Raw genomic sequence first — 12,344 nt, forward strand, 5'->3', positions numbered from 1 at the left:
TGTTGGCAGCAACTACAGCAACATCCATCCAGCCATCCCGTCTGGGGGGCCTTTTCCAAGCATCTTCGACGGTGCTTTATGGATGCAAGCACCATCTTCCTCGCCCCTCCTCCTCCTCCTCCTCCTCCACCACCACCACCACCACAACTGGCAGCAAGACCCTACCTGCCTTACCCTAGTAGACCAGGCTCTACTACGTACCCTCACTCTCACCTCCAATCTGAAGTGGCCTGGAACAACCTCCGAGAAGGGGGGTGGATCACTAAATCATCACTAACCACACCACCTCGACCTTCTTTTCCTGGGCCTACCTTACCTCAACCTTCCAAACTTCCCGTCCCGTCCACTGCGAACCAGCCCAGCCTGGGCCAGGCCTGACGGTTGACCTGACCAGGGCTCCGTGTCCCTGCTCCTGCTCTCTCAGTCTCGACGCTTTTCTCCATCTCTCCTCGGCCATCCTGAGCATATCACGCTCACTCAAGGAAGAACTTGACCCTAGCTCCCAACCTCTTTTGTGAAAAAAGAGTCCAGCCGACGTCGAGCAACAAGCGAGACTGGAGAGATCATCACACACACAGAGAGACGTCGGAGAAAAGCGCGCGCGCGCCAGCCATCGTCTCGTCTCTTGTTTCTCACTGGCCAACATTCATAACAGTCTCCGTACACACACATACATACGCCTCAACAAGATCTCACACCCAATCCGAGAGATCGCAGAGGCAAATTCAAAATCAGCATAGACGCCATCCTGCCAGTCCCGTCTTACCGACCTCCACTCCCAAGTTAGTCAGTCAGGTCCCGTCGTCAAGTCGGCTCCGATACCTTGTCTTGCTGCAATAGACGAAGCACCAAAGTGCTGGACTGGACCTGGACCACACGGCACGGCACCGCCGCACCACACCCCCAAAGCCCCGAGGAAGCTTGGATCATTGCAACTAGCAATTTTGGTCTCTTTTTTCTGAAGCCCTTTTTCCTCTTCCTCTCCTCCACTTCTTTCTTCACCTGCAACTCCCATCACATCCGGAGCTTCGTCCGCTTCATTGACGACACTATTTGGGACTCCCGTTCGGAATACAACAGAGACCGGTCAGGAGAGACAGTCACCCGCCGTCCCTCCGTCCGTCACACGCCGTACGTCCACCACCAAGCTGGCAAGCAAGCAAGCAACGTCGACCAACAACACGCTTGCTACTGCTGCAGCTTCCGTTGATCCGTCGACTCGTTCCCGCCTGCGCCCACGCCACACCCCCCCATCCAGACCTCACCTGTAGTCACAGCATGTATGGCCAGCGTATGACTCGACACCAGTCAGAGTCAAGGTCAAGCAGCACAATCCGGATCCGAGGCAACCCCAGACGCGTCCGGGACCATCAATGAGAACAAGGTTGACCACTGCGCCGGTCTGTAGCTGTAGCTGTCGTTGTTGCTGCCGCCGCTGCTGCTCCTGAAAAGTAATCTACTCACTACCACGGGCGCCAATTTCGACAACCCCGAACCGACGGGTTTTTCGAGCTTGAAATATCGAGGCCGGCCACTCCCGCCGCCGCTGCGCAGCTGTGGTGTGCAGTTGTGTGTGCTGCGCTGCGCCGTACATAGGTTGTTCGTGTTCCTCGCTTCGCATAGGTCACCGCTTCCCGCACCGCTACCGCGAGCATTCCACACCGGTGCCGGACGGAGATTTTTCTGGAACTTTTGCAACAAACGGCCAAAATGGCCGCCGCCGCCTCGTCTGCCCCGGAATTGGGTGCCGCCGTCAACACGCTGCATCCAAATCCTAACCTCGTCGCCGTTGCTCCCATGGGCACGATGCCCTCCGCCGCTCCTTATGAGACATCACCTTCTCAACCTGCTCACCAGACTCTTGGCACCGCTCCCCCCGGTTCTGCGCCAACACCAGTGCCTGCATCGGGCCCTGTACCTGCGGGTGCTCCTGCGGGTGGCCTGTTGGCAGCCTCGGCCGCGACGCCGTCGGCATCGCGCAGTGTGAAGAGGCCACGGCCAGTCAAGTCGTGTACCGAATGTCGCAAGCGCAAGCTACGATGCGACCGGAATCTGCCCTGTTCCCAGTGCCAGAAGTCGCACCGCAACTGCAAGTACGCCGCCGAACATGACATGTCAATGCTATCCGACGGCTCGGACGTCGAAATGGGCGATCCTCAACGTCCACCCAAGAGGAACTGTTTACCCACGGGAACCGCTTCAGGGCCGCAGCCGGCAGAGTCATCGTCAGTGTTCGTTCCTCTGCGCAATGGAGATGGGACCGGGCACTCGGCCTTGGAGGAACTCACATCCCGACTGGACCGCTTAGAGAAGCAGTTCATGATCAAGAGCCCGGCAGGCACCGAGTTCAGCGGAGCTGGCCAGCGTTTGCCGCTATCGCCAGAGACAATACGAGGGCTGACAGTCAAGAGGGGCGCTTTGAGAACGCGCTTCTTCGGTCAGAATAGCGTACGTGTCTTGCTGAACCTGGTAACTACTTCCCCTAACCCGAATTCCCCTAGATCGTGCCCCTAACCGATCCCTCCCAGTTCGACGAAGCCAAGGAGTTCATGGCAAACCAATCCAAGATCGACGGTATTCGAGACACCATGTATGGCTTACAAGTGCTTCACAAGAGGATACAGGAAGAGTACCGAAAGTCCCTGTCGCCCATTTCTGTCTTTGCCGACTCGGTGGTTCCTGTACAGAAGCGCATGCAGGACATCCTTCCTAAAAAGGCAATCTGCGACAGGCTGCTGGCCTCTTACATCGATACGTCGGAAACCATCTACCGAATGATCCATGTCCCAACCTTTAAAGAGCAGCACGAGCTGTTTTGGGAGGGCAAATTACCGGGAGACGCATTTCTCCCCCAACTTCTCACCGTTCTCTCCATTGGGTCCAGGTTCGAGACGAAATCAAAGGGGCTTGGCCACGAACGCGTCGAGGGCGTGCATATTCCCACTGCTTGCGCGCTGGTCAGGTCGTGGTTGGACGGTCTGAAGGGAAAACAGCTTGTTGACCTGACTACGTTGCAGACGGAAATGCTACTGGTTCACGCACAGAGAATGACGACACCACGACCGCAGGATTCTTGGGCGCAGCTGGGCTACATCGTGCGGATGGCGATGACGATGGGCTTGCACAGAGACCCTTCGGAATTCGAGCCTCGTGTACCCGTGTTCTTCGGCGAGCTGAGGAGAAGACTATGGTTCACGATCCTGGACATGGATTTGCATCTTTCGCTCGCCTGCAACCTCTCATGTCTCGTCCGGGAAGGAGACTTTACTTGCAGACCACCACGAAACCTCGACGACAACGACTTGTTCCTTGAGATGAAGGAGTTGCCACCAAGCAAGCCGATTGACCAACTCACCGACAACCAAATGCAGGTGTATGCTGCCATGACTTTAGGTGTCCGAATGCAGGTCGCGCACCTGATCAACCGCGTCGATTCGATCCGGGACTACAGCGAGGTCCTGGAAGTCGGAACCAAACTCGATAGGTTCTTGGAGGATATCAACTACTTGTTTCCCCGACACGGTATTCTGAACGAGGTGGAGAAGAGCAAGCAGTGGAGGTCTAGGGTCATACTCGACATGCACGTTCGACGGCCATTATTGGCCCTGTATCGACCGTTCGCCTTGGGCTTGCCAGACGCACCATCACAAATCTCGAGGGCGTACCTGCGATCTTCCATGGTCATAATGCGATACCTCGACGAACTCGATCCGCTTCTCACACACTTCCAAGACATCAGCGACATGTATCACATGGTTTTGAAGAAGGACATCCTGCAAGCAGCTTTCAGCGTCTGCTTCTACATCAAGGCGGCGATCGAGTCGCATGCCAATGGCAACACCCTCGGCATCTCGTCGACTGTGGCAATGTCACCCGATCCTATGGACGACGGCGTGGCTTTCAGCACGGAGACCTTCGCTCTGTGGTCGCCATCGCGCTTGATCAAGACGGTCGAGAAGACTCTCAACCTGCTGGTCCGTAACGTTGGTGGGAACGACGTGAAGGACATTGTTGCCCTGTCCGTTGTCTTGTCATCGGTGCAGTCCACGAATCAAGAGCAGAAATTGCACGACATCCGCCGCAATCTCCAGACCGTCCTGGAAGCATGCCAGGCCGCGACCAACACCAATCCCGAAAAGATGTCAATGCCGATTCCGAACACGGCCGATCCAATGGATCCGTACATGCAGACGAGACCGCAATTCATGTTCCACGCGAATGCGTCAACGGCTGCGGTAAGTGACTATGGCGGCTGGACGCTGTGGGAAGGATGGGACTGGGCTGATGCGTGGTCGGCAGACTCCGGATGATTATGCTGATTGGGATCTGGACTACTGGAACCCGATGATACCAGGACCTTCCTAACAACATGCGGGGTTAAGGAGACGGGATCCGATATGTGAAGTCGGATAACCCCAACGAGAATCCGCACCATGATCCCGGGACGCATATGAGGGGTTTGAGTGGGACTGAGCTGATCACTGAGAACGACGACGACGACGGAAGGGCAATACGAGAAGAGAGGTGCTGCAGCCCTTTGTTGGCCTCCAACGTCGATTTCCACGACAACTTGCCGCGCGGCTACAGTCAAGAGCATGGCAACCGAACCGAGCATCATCTGCCGATGGAACCAACATCAGCAAACATAATTCAGCAAGTGTCTTTGCTGCACTTAATTACGCGGGAACATATGGATGCCGGGAAATTGCGTTCATGGCCATCCCGGCACAGGAAGTGAAACACGAAAACGCCCCGGACGGGTCAAAAAAGCATACGAAAGAAACATGTATATATACTACATCGACGATACCAGTCAGCAGCGGAGGATACCAAAAAAGGAGGGCATGGGCGGCGTTTCCCAAGCATGCATTACATTACACGAAGCTTTACAGCCCGTCCTCTACTCCGCGGTGATGTTCGCATCTGTCCAACGCTAACCAGACTAGTTCGTGATGACCGGGGCCCTGCGCTTCCATTCCGGGTTCTCAGCGACATCAACGATGAAGGCCGCGACACTCTTCCTGGTGATTTTCGGCAGCCAGGATATCCCCTTGCCATCGTCACCGAGATTCTTGATCGGCAACGCCTCTCCCTCGGTAAGCATAGGCGGTCGAACCATGATCCAGTCGATGTCCTCCCCTTCCTTCCCATTCATTAACTCGTCGACGGCTCGGTGCTCGTCGACGGTGTACTTCATGTTGGTGTGCTCGAACAACACGCGCAACGGCATGAGCATGCTCCCGCTGCTGGCGCCGATGCCCTGCATGCTGTTGATGACGATCTTGCGCACGCCGTTCTCTCTCATGGCCTCCAGTGCGTTACGGACCGAGTCGTGGATCAGTGCCGGGGGCGTCTCGGGGTGCGGCGCCGCGAAGGGCGAGTCGGACAGCCGGCGCGGGTTGAGGGCCACGACGACGGCGTCCGGGGCGCGGGGGGTTCGGAAGGCGGCCCGGATGTCGGGGAGGGATAGCGGCGTTCCGCGGACGAGAGTTACGTCGGGGTGAGATGTGAGGGAAGACGGGTCGCGGACTAGGGTTGTCACGGTGTGGCCGCGGGAGAGGGCTTCGGCCTGGACGAGGGCGCCGTTGCGGCCCGTTGCGCCGATGATGAGGATGTGCATTTTGGGATTTGGTGATGGTGGATGTGAGTGAGTTTGGATGTGAGTGAGTCTGGGTGAAATGGTATTGCTCAAGACTGAAGTGATGAAGCAGGTTGTAAGCTGAGTTTTGGATACGACTGACTTCATGGCGATGACGAGTATCTTATACCAACTCGTCTCCCTCTAGCGTGAGAATCTCACAAGCCGCATTTCTCATCATATCGGCCGAGTGCACGAAGGATCACGGTGTTATTCGAAGGCGCTCACGATTATCCAGCCAGATGACCACTTGTATCGGCCGAGTGGCGTTCTTACCTTCGTTGGGGATAGCTTCGTCTATTGTATCGGCCGAGACAGTCAGCCCCGGCCGAGGACGTACGGATAAGCGTCATCACAAAGGCTGACCAAGCGGTCCTCTCACGGAGCCGGTCGGTCTTGTCTCGTTCTCCGGCCGGTTGGATGGCTTCTAAGTCACATAGCACGGAAAACCGGAAAGTCAAAATAGGAAGCGATGTATCGGTCCGTTTTTGTGTGTTTTGTGTGATTGATTAGTGATTCAACCGTTTAACACGCCCTACGCGATGCGCAAGGTTGGGCTGGGTTCGCTTGCGTCTGGCGTGTTGTTGTGTGTTGTGTGTGTGGTGGTGGTGGTGGCAGCCGTCAGCATAAGGTCAGCGAAGCAACGGTGACAATCCACCACGCCCTAGTGATTGACGGTTGAGAATTCCTTTTCTTTTCTGTTATTGGATTGACGCCCACACACCTACACATTTCACGTTCTCTTATGTGTGTGTGTGTGTGTGTGTATATATGTGTGTGTAGGGGCGGATGGGTGGGTGGGTGTAGGTTTTGGGTCCGGGGTCTGCGGTGGAGGGAGGACGAAGGTTCATAGAGCGAGTTGCCCATGGGTTCTGTTAATGGGGAAATTCGGTTCAGGTGTTTTGGGGGTCGGTTCGGCTTGTGTGGAGGATGTCATGATCGGGAACAGAGGGAAGGTAAAACGGGAGAATGACGATGGTGATGATGGGTGGTGATGGGTGACGATGGGTGAAGGGGTCAGCATCAGCAGGCCGCATTGCGCCGGGCCCACTCGGCCGAGAGTGGGGGCGGGGGAGACGGACCGTGTGTTGGAAGGTAAGGTGAACCTAGACCGGCCGGGTGGAGAGTTGAGGGTGTGGGTGTTTGTTTGGATGTTTTTTTTGTTTGCAAGTATGGTGTGTGGAATTGGTAGGTTTATTTTCTTCTTTTGTTCGGTGTGTTGGTGGTGATGGTGGGTAGGAAAAGGGTCAAAAGTATGAGAGGATGTTACGATTTTGGGTTCGGGGCCGCAGATGTGAGGGCACTGCCTGGTGCGTGATGGGTGGCCTTTCTTTCTTTTCTTTTCTTCGGTGAGAAAAAAGTCTAAGTATGTCTTGCTTCTCGGGAACGAATGGTTCCCTTGTCGTGGGCTCTGTTACGGGCAGCATTTGCAATATGCTAGTAAGCCAGTTTGTTCCCCTTCATAACTGGGATATAGGCAGTATCGGAAAAAGACGAAAGTAGGTTGTACTATGGTAGGAGGCGGGGGGGAGTGTACGGAGTACTACGTAGCTAGGTAGCTGGGATTCGCGGTGCTCGGTTTCGGACTTCGGGGTGGGAACTCAAGTCCGGCGCGCGCGACTCGGCCGGGTCGGCGAGGGGAGGAGGAGGGTTCACGGAGACTATTCCCGAAGGGGTGTTTCGTACTGTTTCCTCGGCCGAGAGGTGGGGTCCGTAAGACGGGCGCGGAGGCGTTGACGCTTGGCGATGTGTTGGAATGGGAAGATTTGCTGGTTTTGAGAAGGATTTTGGGACTTAGGTGGCTTATGGCTTTTATCTTCGACTTTTTTGTATTACGAAGCGGGAGGGGGATGAGGAGTCGTTTGGACAGGATGAGGACGAGGGAGATGGGTATAAATGCTGGTGTTGGGTGAGGTTGAGAGGAGGAATTTGGGTCGTTGCTCAGCGGCTCATCTCAGTCTTCACTCTCATCACGAAGGCTCATACAGTCTCACTCATTCTCATCGTACACTTGCACATCTCACTTCATCACATCACTCACTCACTCACTCACTCACTCACATCACGCCAGTCACATCTCATCATGTCCACCACCAAAGACGACGTCGCCATCATCGGCGGCGGCATCGCGGGCATGGCCCTCGCCCTCACCCTCGCCTCCCACTCCATCCACTCCACAATCTACGAGATGCGCCCCGAGACGCCCCTCCCGCACCACGCCGGCGGCGGCATGATGCTGTGCCCCAACGCCCTGCGCATCCTCGACTCCCTCGGCCTCTACGAGCCGCTGCTCCAGCACGCCTTCCCCTTCGACTACGTCTACTACAAGGACGTCGACGAGAAGACCGTCGACCGCTACCCCATGGGCGGCGTCGCGCAGTTCGGGTACCAGGCCGTGCGCATCTTCCGGCAGGAGCTGATCGAGGTGCTCGCCGGGGCGTGCCGCGAGCGCGGAGTCGTCAGGATCGAACACGGCATGCGATTCACGCGCGTCGTGGGCGAGACCGAGGCCGGGGTCGAGTTCGAGTTCGAGGGCGGCGAGAGGCGCAATGCGAGTCTGCTCGTCGGCGCGGACGGGATTCATTCCAAAGTGCGCGGCGCACACGTCGCGCCCGAGGCGAGGCCGGGCTTCGTGGGCCTCGCGGCGCTGACGTTCGCGGTCCCGACGGCGCGGCTGCGCGTCCCGGGGGACAAGGACTACAGGTTCCCCGTGAGCGTGGCGAGCGGCAACGGGGTGTTCGTGCTGGCGCCGCAGAGGCCGGACGGCGGGGAGATGCTGGCGGGGACGCAGGTGCCGTGCGACGAGGCCGCGGCGGGCCGGCGGGAGGCGTTGCTGGCGGACAAGGAGGGCCTCAAGGCGCGGCTGCGCAGGAACGAGGAGGCGTGGCCGGGGATCGTGAGGTCCGCGCTGGAGGGGATCGAGGACGAGACGATGAACGTGTGGCCGTTTTACATGCTCCCCGCGCTCGAGAGGTGGGCGTCGCCGGGGGGCCGGGTCGTGGTCCTTGGGGACGCGGCGCACGCGATCCCGCCGACGACGGGGCAGGGAGGGTCGATGGCGTTAGAGGACGCGGCGAGTCTGGCGCTGGTGTTGAAGAGGGTGAGGGAGAGCGAGGGGCGGATCGGCTGGGAGGAGGGGGTCGGGTTTTGGCAGGGGATTCGAAGGGAGAGGTTGAGGGACCTGGTTGTGTTGACGAAGCAGTTGAACAATAAGAGGTTGCCGAGCCACGAGATGGAGAAGTTGCCGAAGGAGGAGGTCTGGTTTGAGAAGGGGGAGGGACAGATGAAGTGGTTGTATGTTCCTGAGATTGAGAACAAGGTCGAGGAGTGGGTGAAGGGCAAGCTTGAGTGAGCGGGTGAGGCTTGAGATGAGTTTCGCTCAGTTACTGTAGTCTCGATTGAGGTTGATGAGGCTCTTTTCATCGAAGATCTATACCTAGACATAGCCATGATATTCTTCTTTCATAATCAACCTCGATATAACACCCGTCTTGAGAATTGTGTAATGAATCACCTGTCTCGAGTCAGCAGATGATTTGACAGCTCCGACGAAAAGGTTACCAAATGGAGAGATGCCCCTTGTTAACGGGGCCGATTTACCTCGGCAAGCCGTGTGATTGGTCAATATTTAGACGATCTTTCTGGCGCCCGGGGCCTCGGCTTGCAGCTCTTCGAGACGCCGTTTCCCCGCAGGGAAGCTGTTTTGATGCGGGTTTCTGGCTGGTCGCGGGAGCGCGGAATTGGGGCCGTTTGGGGGTAAAACCTGGAGAAGCTCATCCCGGGGGACCGAATGGTTAAGACCGGGAGGCGGGATTGGATGAGGGGGCGGCGAAAGCTTGCAACTTCACCTCGTTGGTTTGTCCGGAGCACATGTTAAGACGGTTCGGAGGATATATCATCAAAGATCCCCGGTTGTTGTCTCTTTTATTGACATAGGTTTTTTCCATCTACATAAAGCAATCCGACTTAGTGATCTGCGATCAAGAGAAAACAACAACAGCACCAAAGAGCTCTCATAACAGACCAAGATGGCCCCCCGACAGAAACGCGAAAAGGCGCCGTGCTACGTCCTCGGCGTTGGCATGACAAAGTTCATCAAGCCCCGCGGCAAGGTCGACTACACGGAGCTGGGCTTCGAGGCCGGCGTCAAGGCCATGCTGGACGCCCAGATCAACTACGACGACGTCGAGCAGGGCATCGCCTGCTACTGCTACGGCGACAGCACCTGCGGCCAGCGCGTCTTCTACCAGTTCGGCATGACCTCCATCCCCATCTACAACGTCAACAACAACTGCTCCACGGGTTCCACGGGCCTCGCCATGGCCCGCAACTTCGTCTCCTCCGGCGCCGCCGACTGCGTGTTGGTCGTGGGCTTCGAGAAGATGATGCCGGGGAGCCTGCAGAGCTTCTTCAACGACCGCGAGAACCCCACGGGGACCTCGGTCAAGATGATGGCCGAGACGAGGGGCATCACGAACGCGCCTGGCGCGGCGCAGATGTTTGGTAACGCCGGACGGGAGTACATGGAGAAGTGAGTCTTCTCCCGTGACTGTGAAAACAGATTGGATGAGTGATACTGACCGTCACGTCAGGTACGGCGCCAAGCCCGAGGACTTCGCGGAGATCGCCCGCATCAACCACGAGCACTCGACCCGCAACCCCTACTCGCAGTTCCAGGACGTCTACACCCAGGAGCAGATCCTCAAGGCCCCCGAGATCTTCGCCCCGCTCACCAAGCTCCAGTGCTGCCCGACCTCGGACGGCGGCGCCGCCGCCGTCCTCGTCTCCCAGGCCTTCCTCGACGAGCGGCCCCACCTCAAGGACCAGGCCGTCCTGGTCGCCGGCCAGTGCCTCGCCACCGACGCCCCCTCGCTCTTCTCCCGCTCCGCCATCGACCTCATGGGCTTCGAGATGACGCAGCACGCCGTCAAGGCCGCCATGGGCGAGGCCAAGGTGACCCCCGACGACGTCCAGGTCGTCGAGCTGCACGACTGCTTCTCGGCCAACGAGATGATCGTGCTCGACTCGCTCGGCCTCGCGGAGCACGGCAAGGCGCACGAGCTCGTCCGCCGCGGGGACATCACGTACGGCGGCAAGTACGTCGTGAACCCGTCCGGCGGGCTGATTTCCAAGGGCCACCCGCTCGGGGCGACCGGTATCGCGCAGTGCGCTGAGCTGGTCTGGCACCTGCGTGGGTGGGCGAACAACCGCGCTGTTCCGCACACCAAGGCGGCGCTGCAGCACAACCTCGGTCTGGGTGGCGCCGTCGTGGTCACGGTCTACCGCCGCGCGGATGGCAAGGAGGCGCCCAAGATCGACTCGGCGACTGTTGGGAAGGTCAACAAGCTTGGATATAACCCGGCTGTTGAGGCGAAGGGGTTCACGGCGCAGCAGGCGGCGAGTGTGAGGAGCAGGACCAAGGTCAGTGACTGGGCTCTGCAAGACACGGAAGAGAAGGTCGAGGCGAGGTTCTAAGCTAGTGAGGATGTATGTACATTTTACAAATTGATGAAATAAATTCGCGGGCCCTTTTCTTTCTTCTTTCGCCATTGTCTGCGGTGTTTGATCTTCGTCTTCGTCCACGATGTTTACCCAGGTGCTCTACCTGATGAGGATTTCCGAGTATGTTTTACACGAGACTCGTGTCAACATTGTTTCCTTTGCTCGTAGCAACTGTGATCTAGGCATGTAGATGTGTACCTTTTGTCGGAAAGCAGGCCTAAGGTCAAATGATTTCGATTGAAGACAATGCCCCCCGAACCAAGCACGTTAGTGTCTCATATCAGAGCTGTTTCGGTCAATACCTCTGTATCTTATGTGGAGCGCTCACGACTTCACAGCATCCGAAATGAGTGGTCTTCATCAGCTCAGTAGTTTGGGGCACGGAGGCTTGTTGATGAGTGAGGCGAGGCGAGGCGGTTGCTGAGCTGTTCATATGCTGGGGGTTCCAATACCCATTAATTTCACAGGAAGAAGAAGAATCCAAGTACAACTTATAATTCAAGCTACTGCTTTAATCCCCGGGGACATGGACCGCGAGCGGATGAGTTTTAGTCGCTCAACAGCCATCCTTCCTTTTCACTACACAGCGGACCACGTGGCCAAGCCGGCACAGGAGACTTGTTACCTTCTTAAAGTTCCTAAGTTCTCATTCAATAAGAACCTAGCAGAGAGACATAATTCCCCTTCGCTTAAAGCCCGAAAAGAAGCTAAAGTCTGCATGGATATTGTCTCGATGCCCCGGGGATATTCAACACCATCCGCGTGGGGCATTGCGTGATCCAAGATCCTGACAACCACTGCCGACTCCTCACATTTAAATCCCTAACTGGACCAAAATCCATCTTATCAGCATCCCGGGTTCTGTCATCGGCATGCAGATGTGGATCTAAGCTTTTGCGGCTAATGCTTGACGATGCTTGTCCGCGTCCACCTCCGATCCCACTCGTGATCGGAGACTTTGAAATTCGAGGCCTCTGGTGCGGCTATTCTTCGCCCGTCTATTCCCACTTGCGCAATTGCGTGCTGGTTCTTGTTATCTTCAAACCCGGATACAACACCGATTGCAAAAACTCTGAAATATCGCGTTTACGATGGGTCCTGACGTGCTCGTTCCTGCGGGATGCTGATCACAGTGATTAAATCTCAAGAAGCTGCTCTGAACCAGTTCTTTGGGGTGCGTCGAGTCGGCTCTTTCCTCTTCTCT

General features: G+C 57.0%; 4 protein-coding genes across 4 annotated transcripts; 3 read left to right on the top strand and 1 right to left on the bottom strand.

Moving 5' to 3' along the window:
- Window positions 1–1,710: 1,710 nt before the first annotated feature.
- CkaCkLH20_03800 (uncharacterized protein) lies at window positions 1,711–4,365 on the top strand (the record flags this gene model as incomplete). The annotated part of the gene is made up of 3 exons (XM_038886519.1): window positions 1,711–2,448; window positions 2,502–4,235; window positions 4,300–4,365. The coding sequence occupies 3 exons, from the start codon at window positions 1,711–1,713 to the stop codon at window positions 4,363–4,365; spliced, it is 2,538 nt and encodes an 845-aa protein (XP_038748361.1).
- Window positions 4,366–4,942: 577 nt separating this feature from the next.
- On the bottom strand, window positions 4,943–5,620 carry CkaCkLH20_03801 (nad-dependent epimerase dehydratase; the record flags this gene model as incomplete). Its single annotated transcript, XM_038886520.1, has 1 exon — window positions 4,943–5,620. The coding sequence occupies one exon, from the start codon at window positions 5,618–5,620 to the stop codon at window positions 4,943–4,945; it is 678 nt and encodes a 225-aa protein (XP_038748362.1).
- Window positions 5,621–7,721: 2,101 nt separating this feature from the next.
- On the top strand, window positions 7,722–8,990 carry CkaCkLH20_03802 (kynurenine 3-monooxygenase; the record flags this gene model as incomplete). Its single annotated transcript, XM_038886521.1, has 1 exon — window positions 7,722–8,990. One exon carries the CDS (start codon window positions 7,722–7,724, stop codon window positions 8,988–8,990), a length of 1,269 nt encoding a protein of 422 aa, XP_038748363.1.
- Window positions 8,991–9,666: 676 nt separating this feature from the next.
- CkaCkLH20_03803 (nonspecific lipid-transfer protein) lies at window positions 9,667–11,113 on the top strand (the record flags this gene model as incomplete). Its single annotated transcript, XM_038886522.1, has 2 exons — window positions 9,667–10,169; window positions 10,231–11,113. The coding sequence occupies 2 exons, from the start codon at window positions 9,667–9,669 to the stop codon at window positions 11,111–11,113; spliced, it is 1,386 nt and encodes a 461-aa protein (XP_038748364.1).
- Window positions 11,114–12,344: the final 1,231 nt, after the last annotated feature.

The sequence above is a fragment of the Colletotrichum karsti genome (assembly GCF_011947395.1).
Source record: "Colletotrichum karsti strain CkLH20 chromosome Unknown Scaffold9, whole genome shotgun sequence".
Classification (NCBI taxonomy): Eukaryota; Fungi; Ascomycota; class Sordariomycetes; order Glomerellales; family Glomerellaceae; genus Colletotrichum; species Colletotrichum karsti.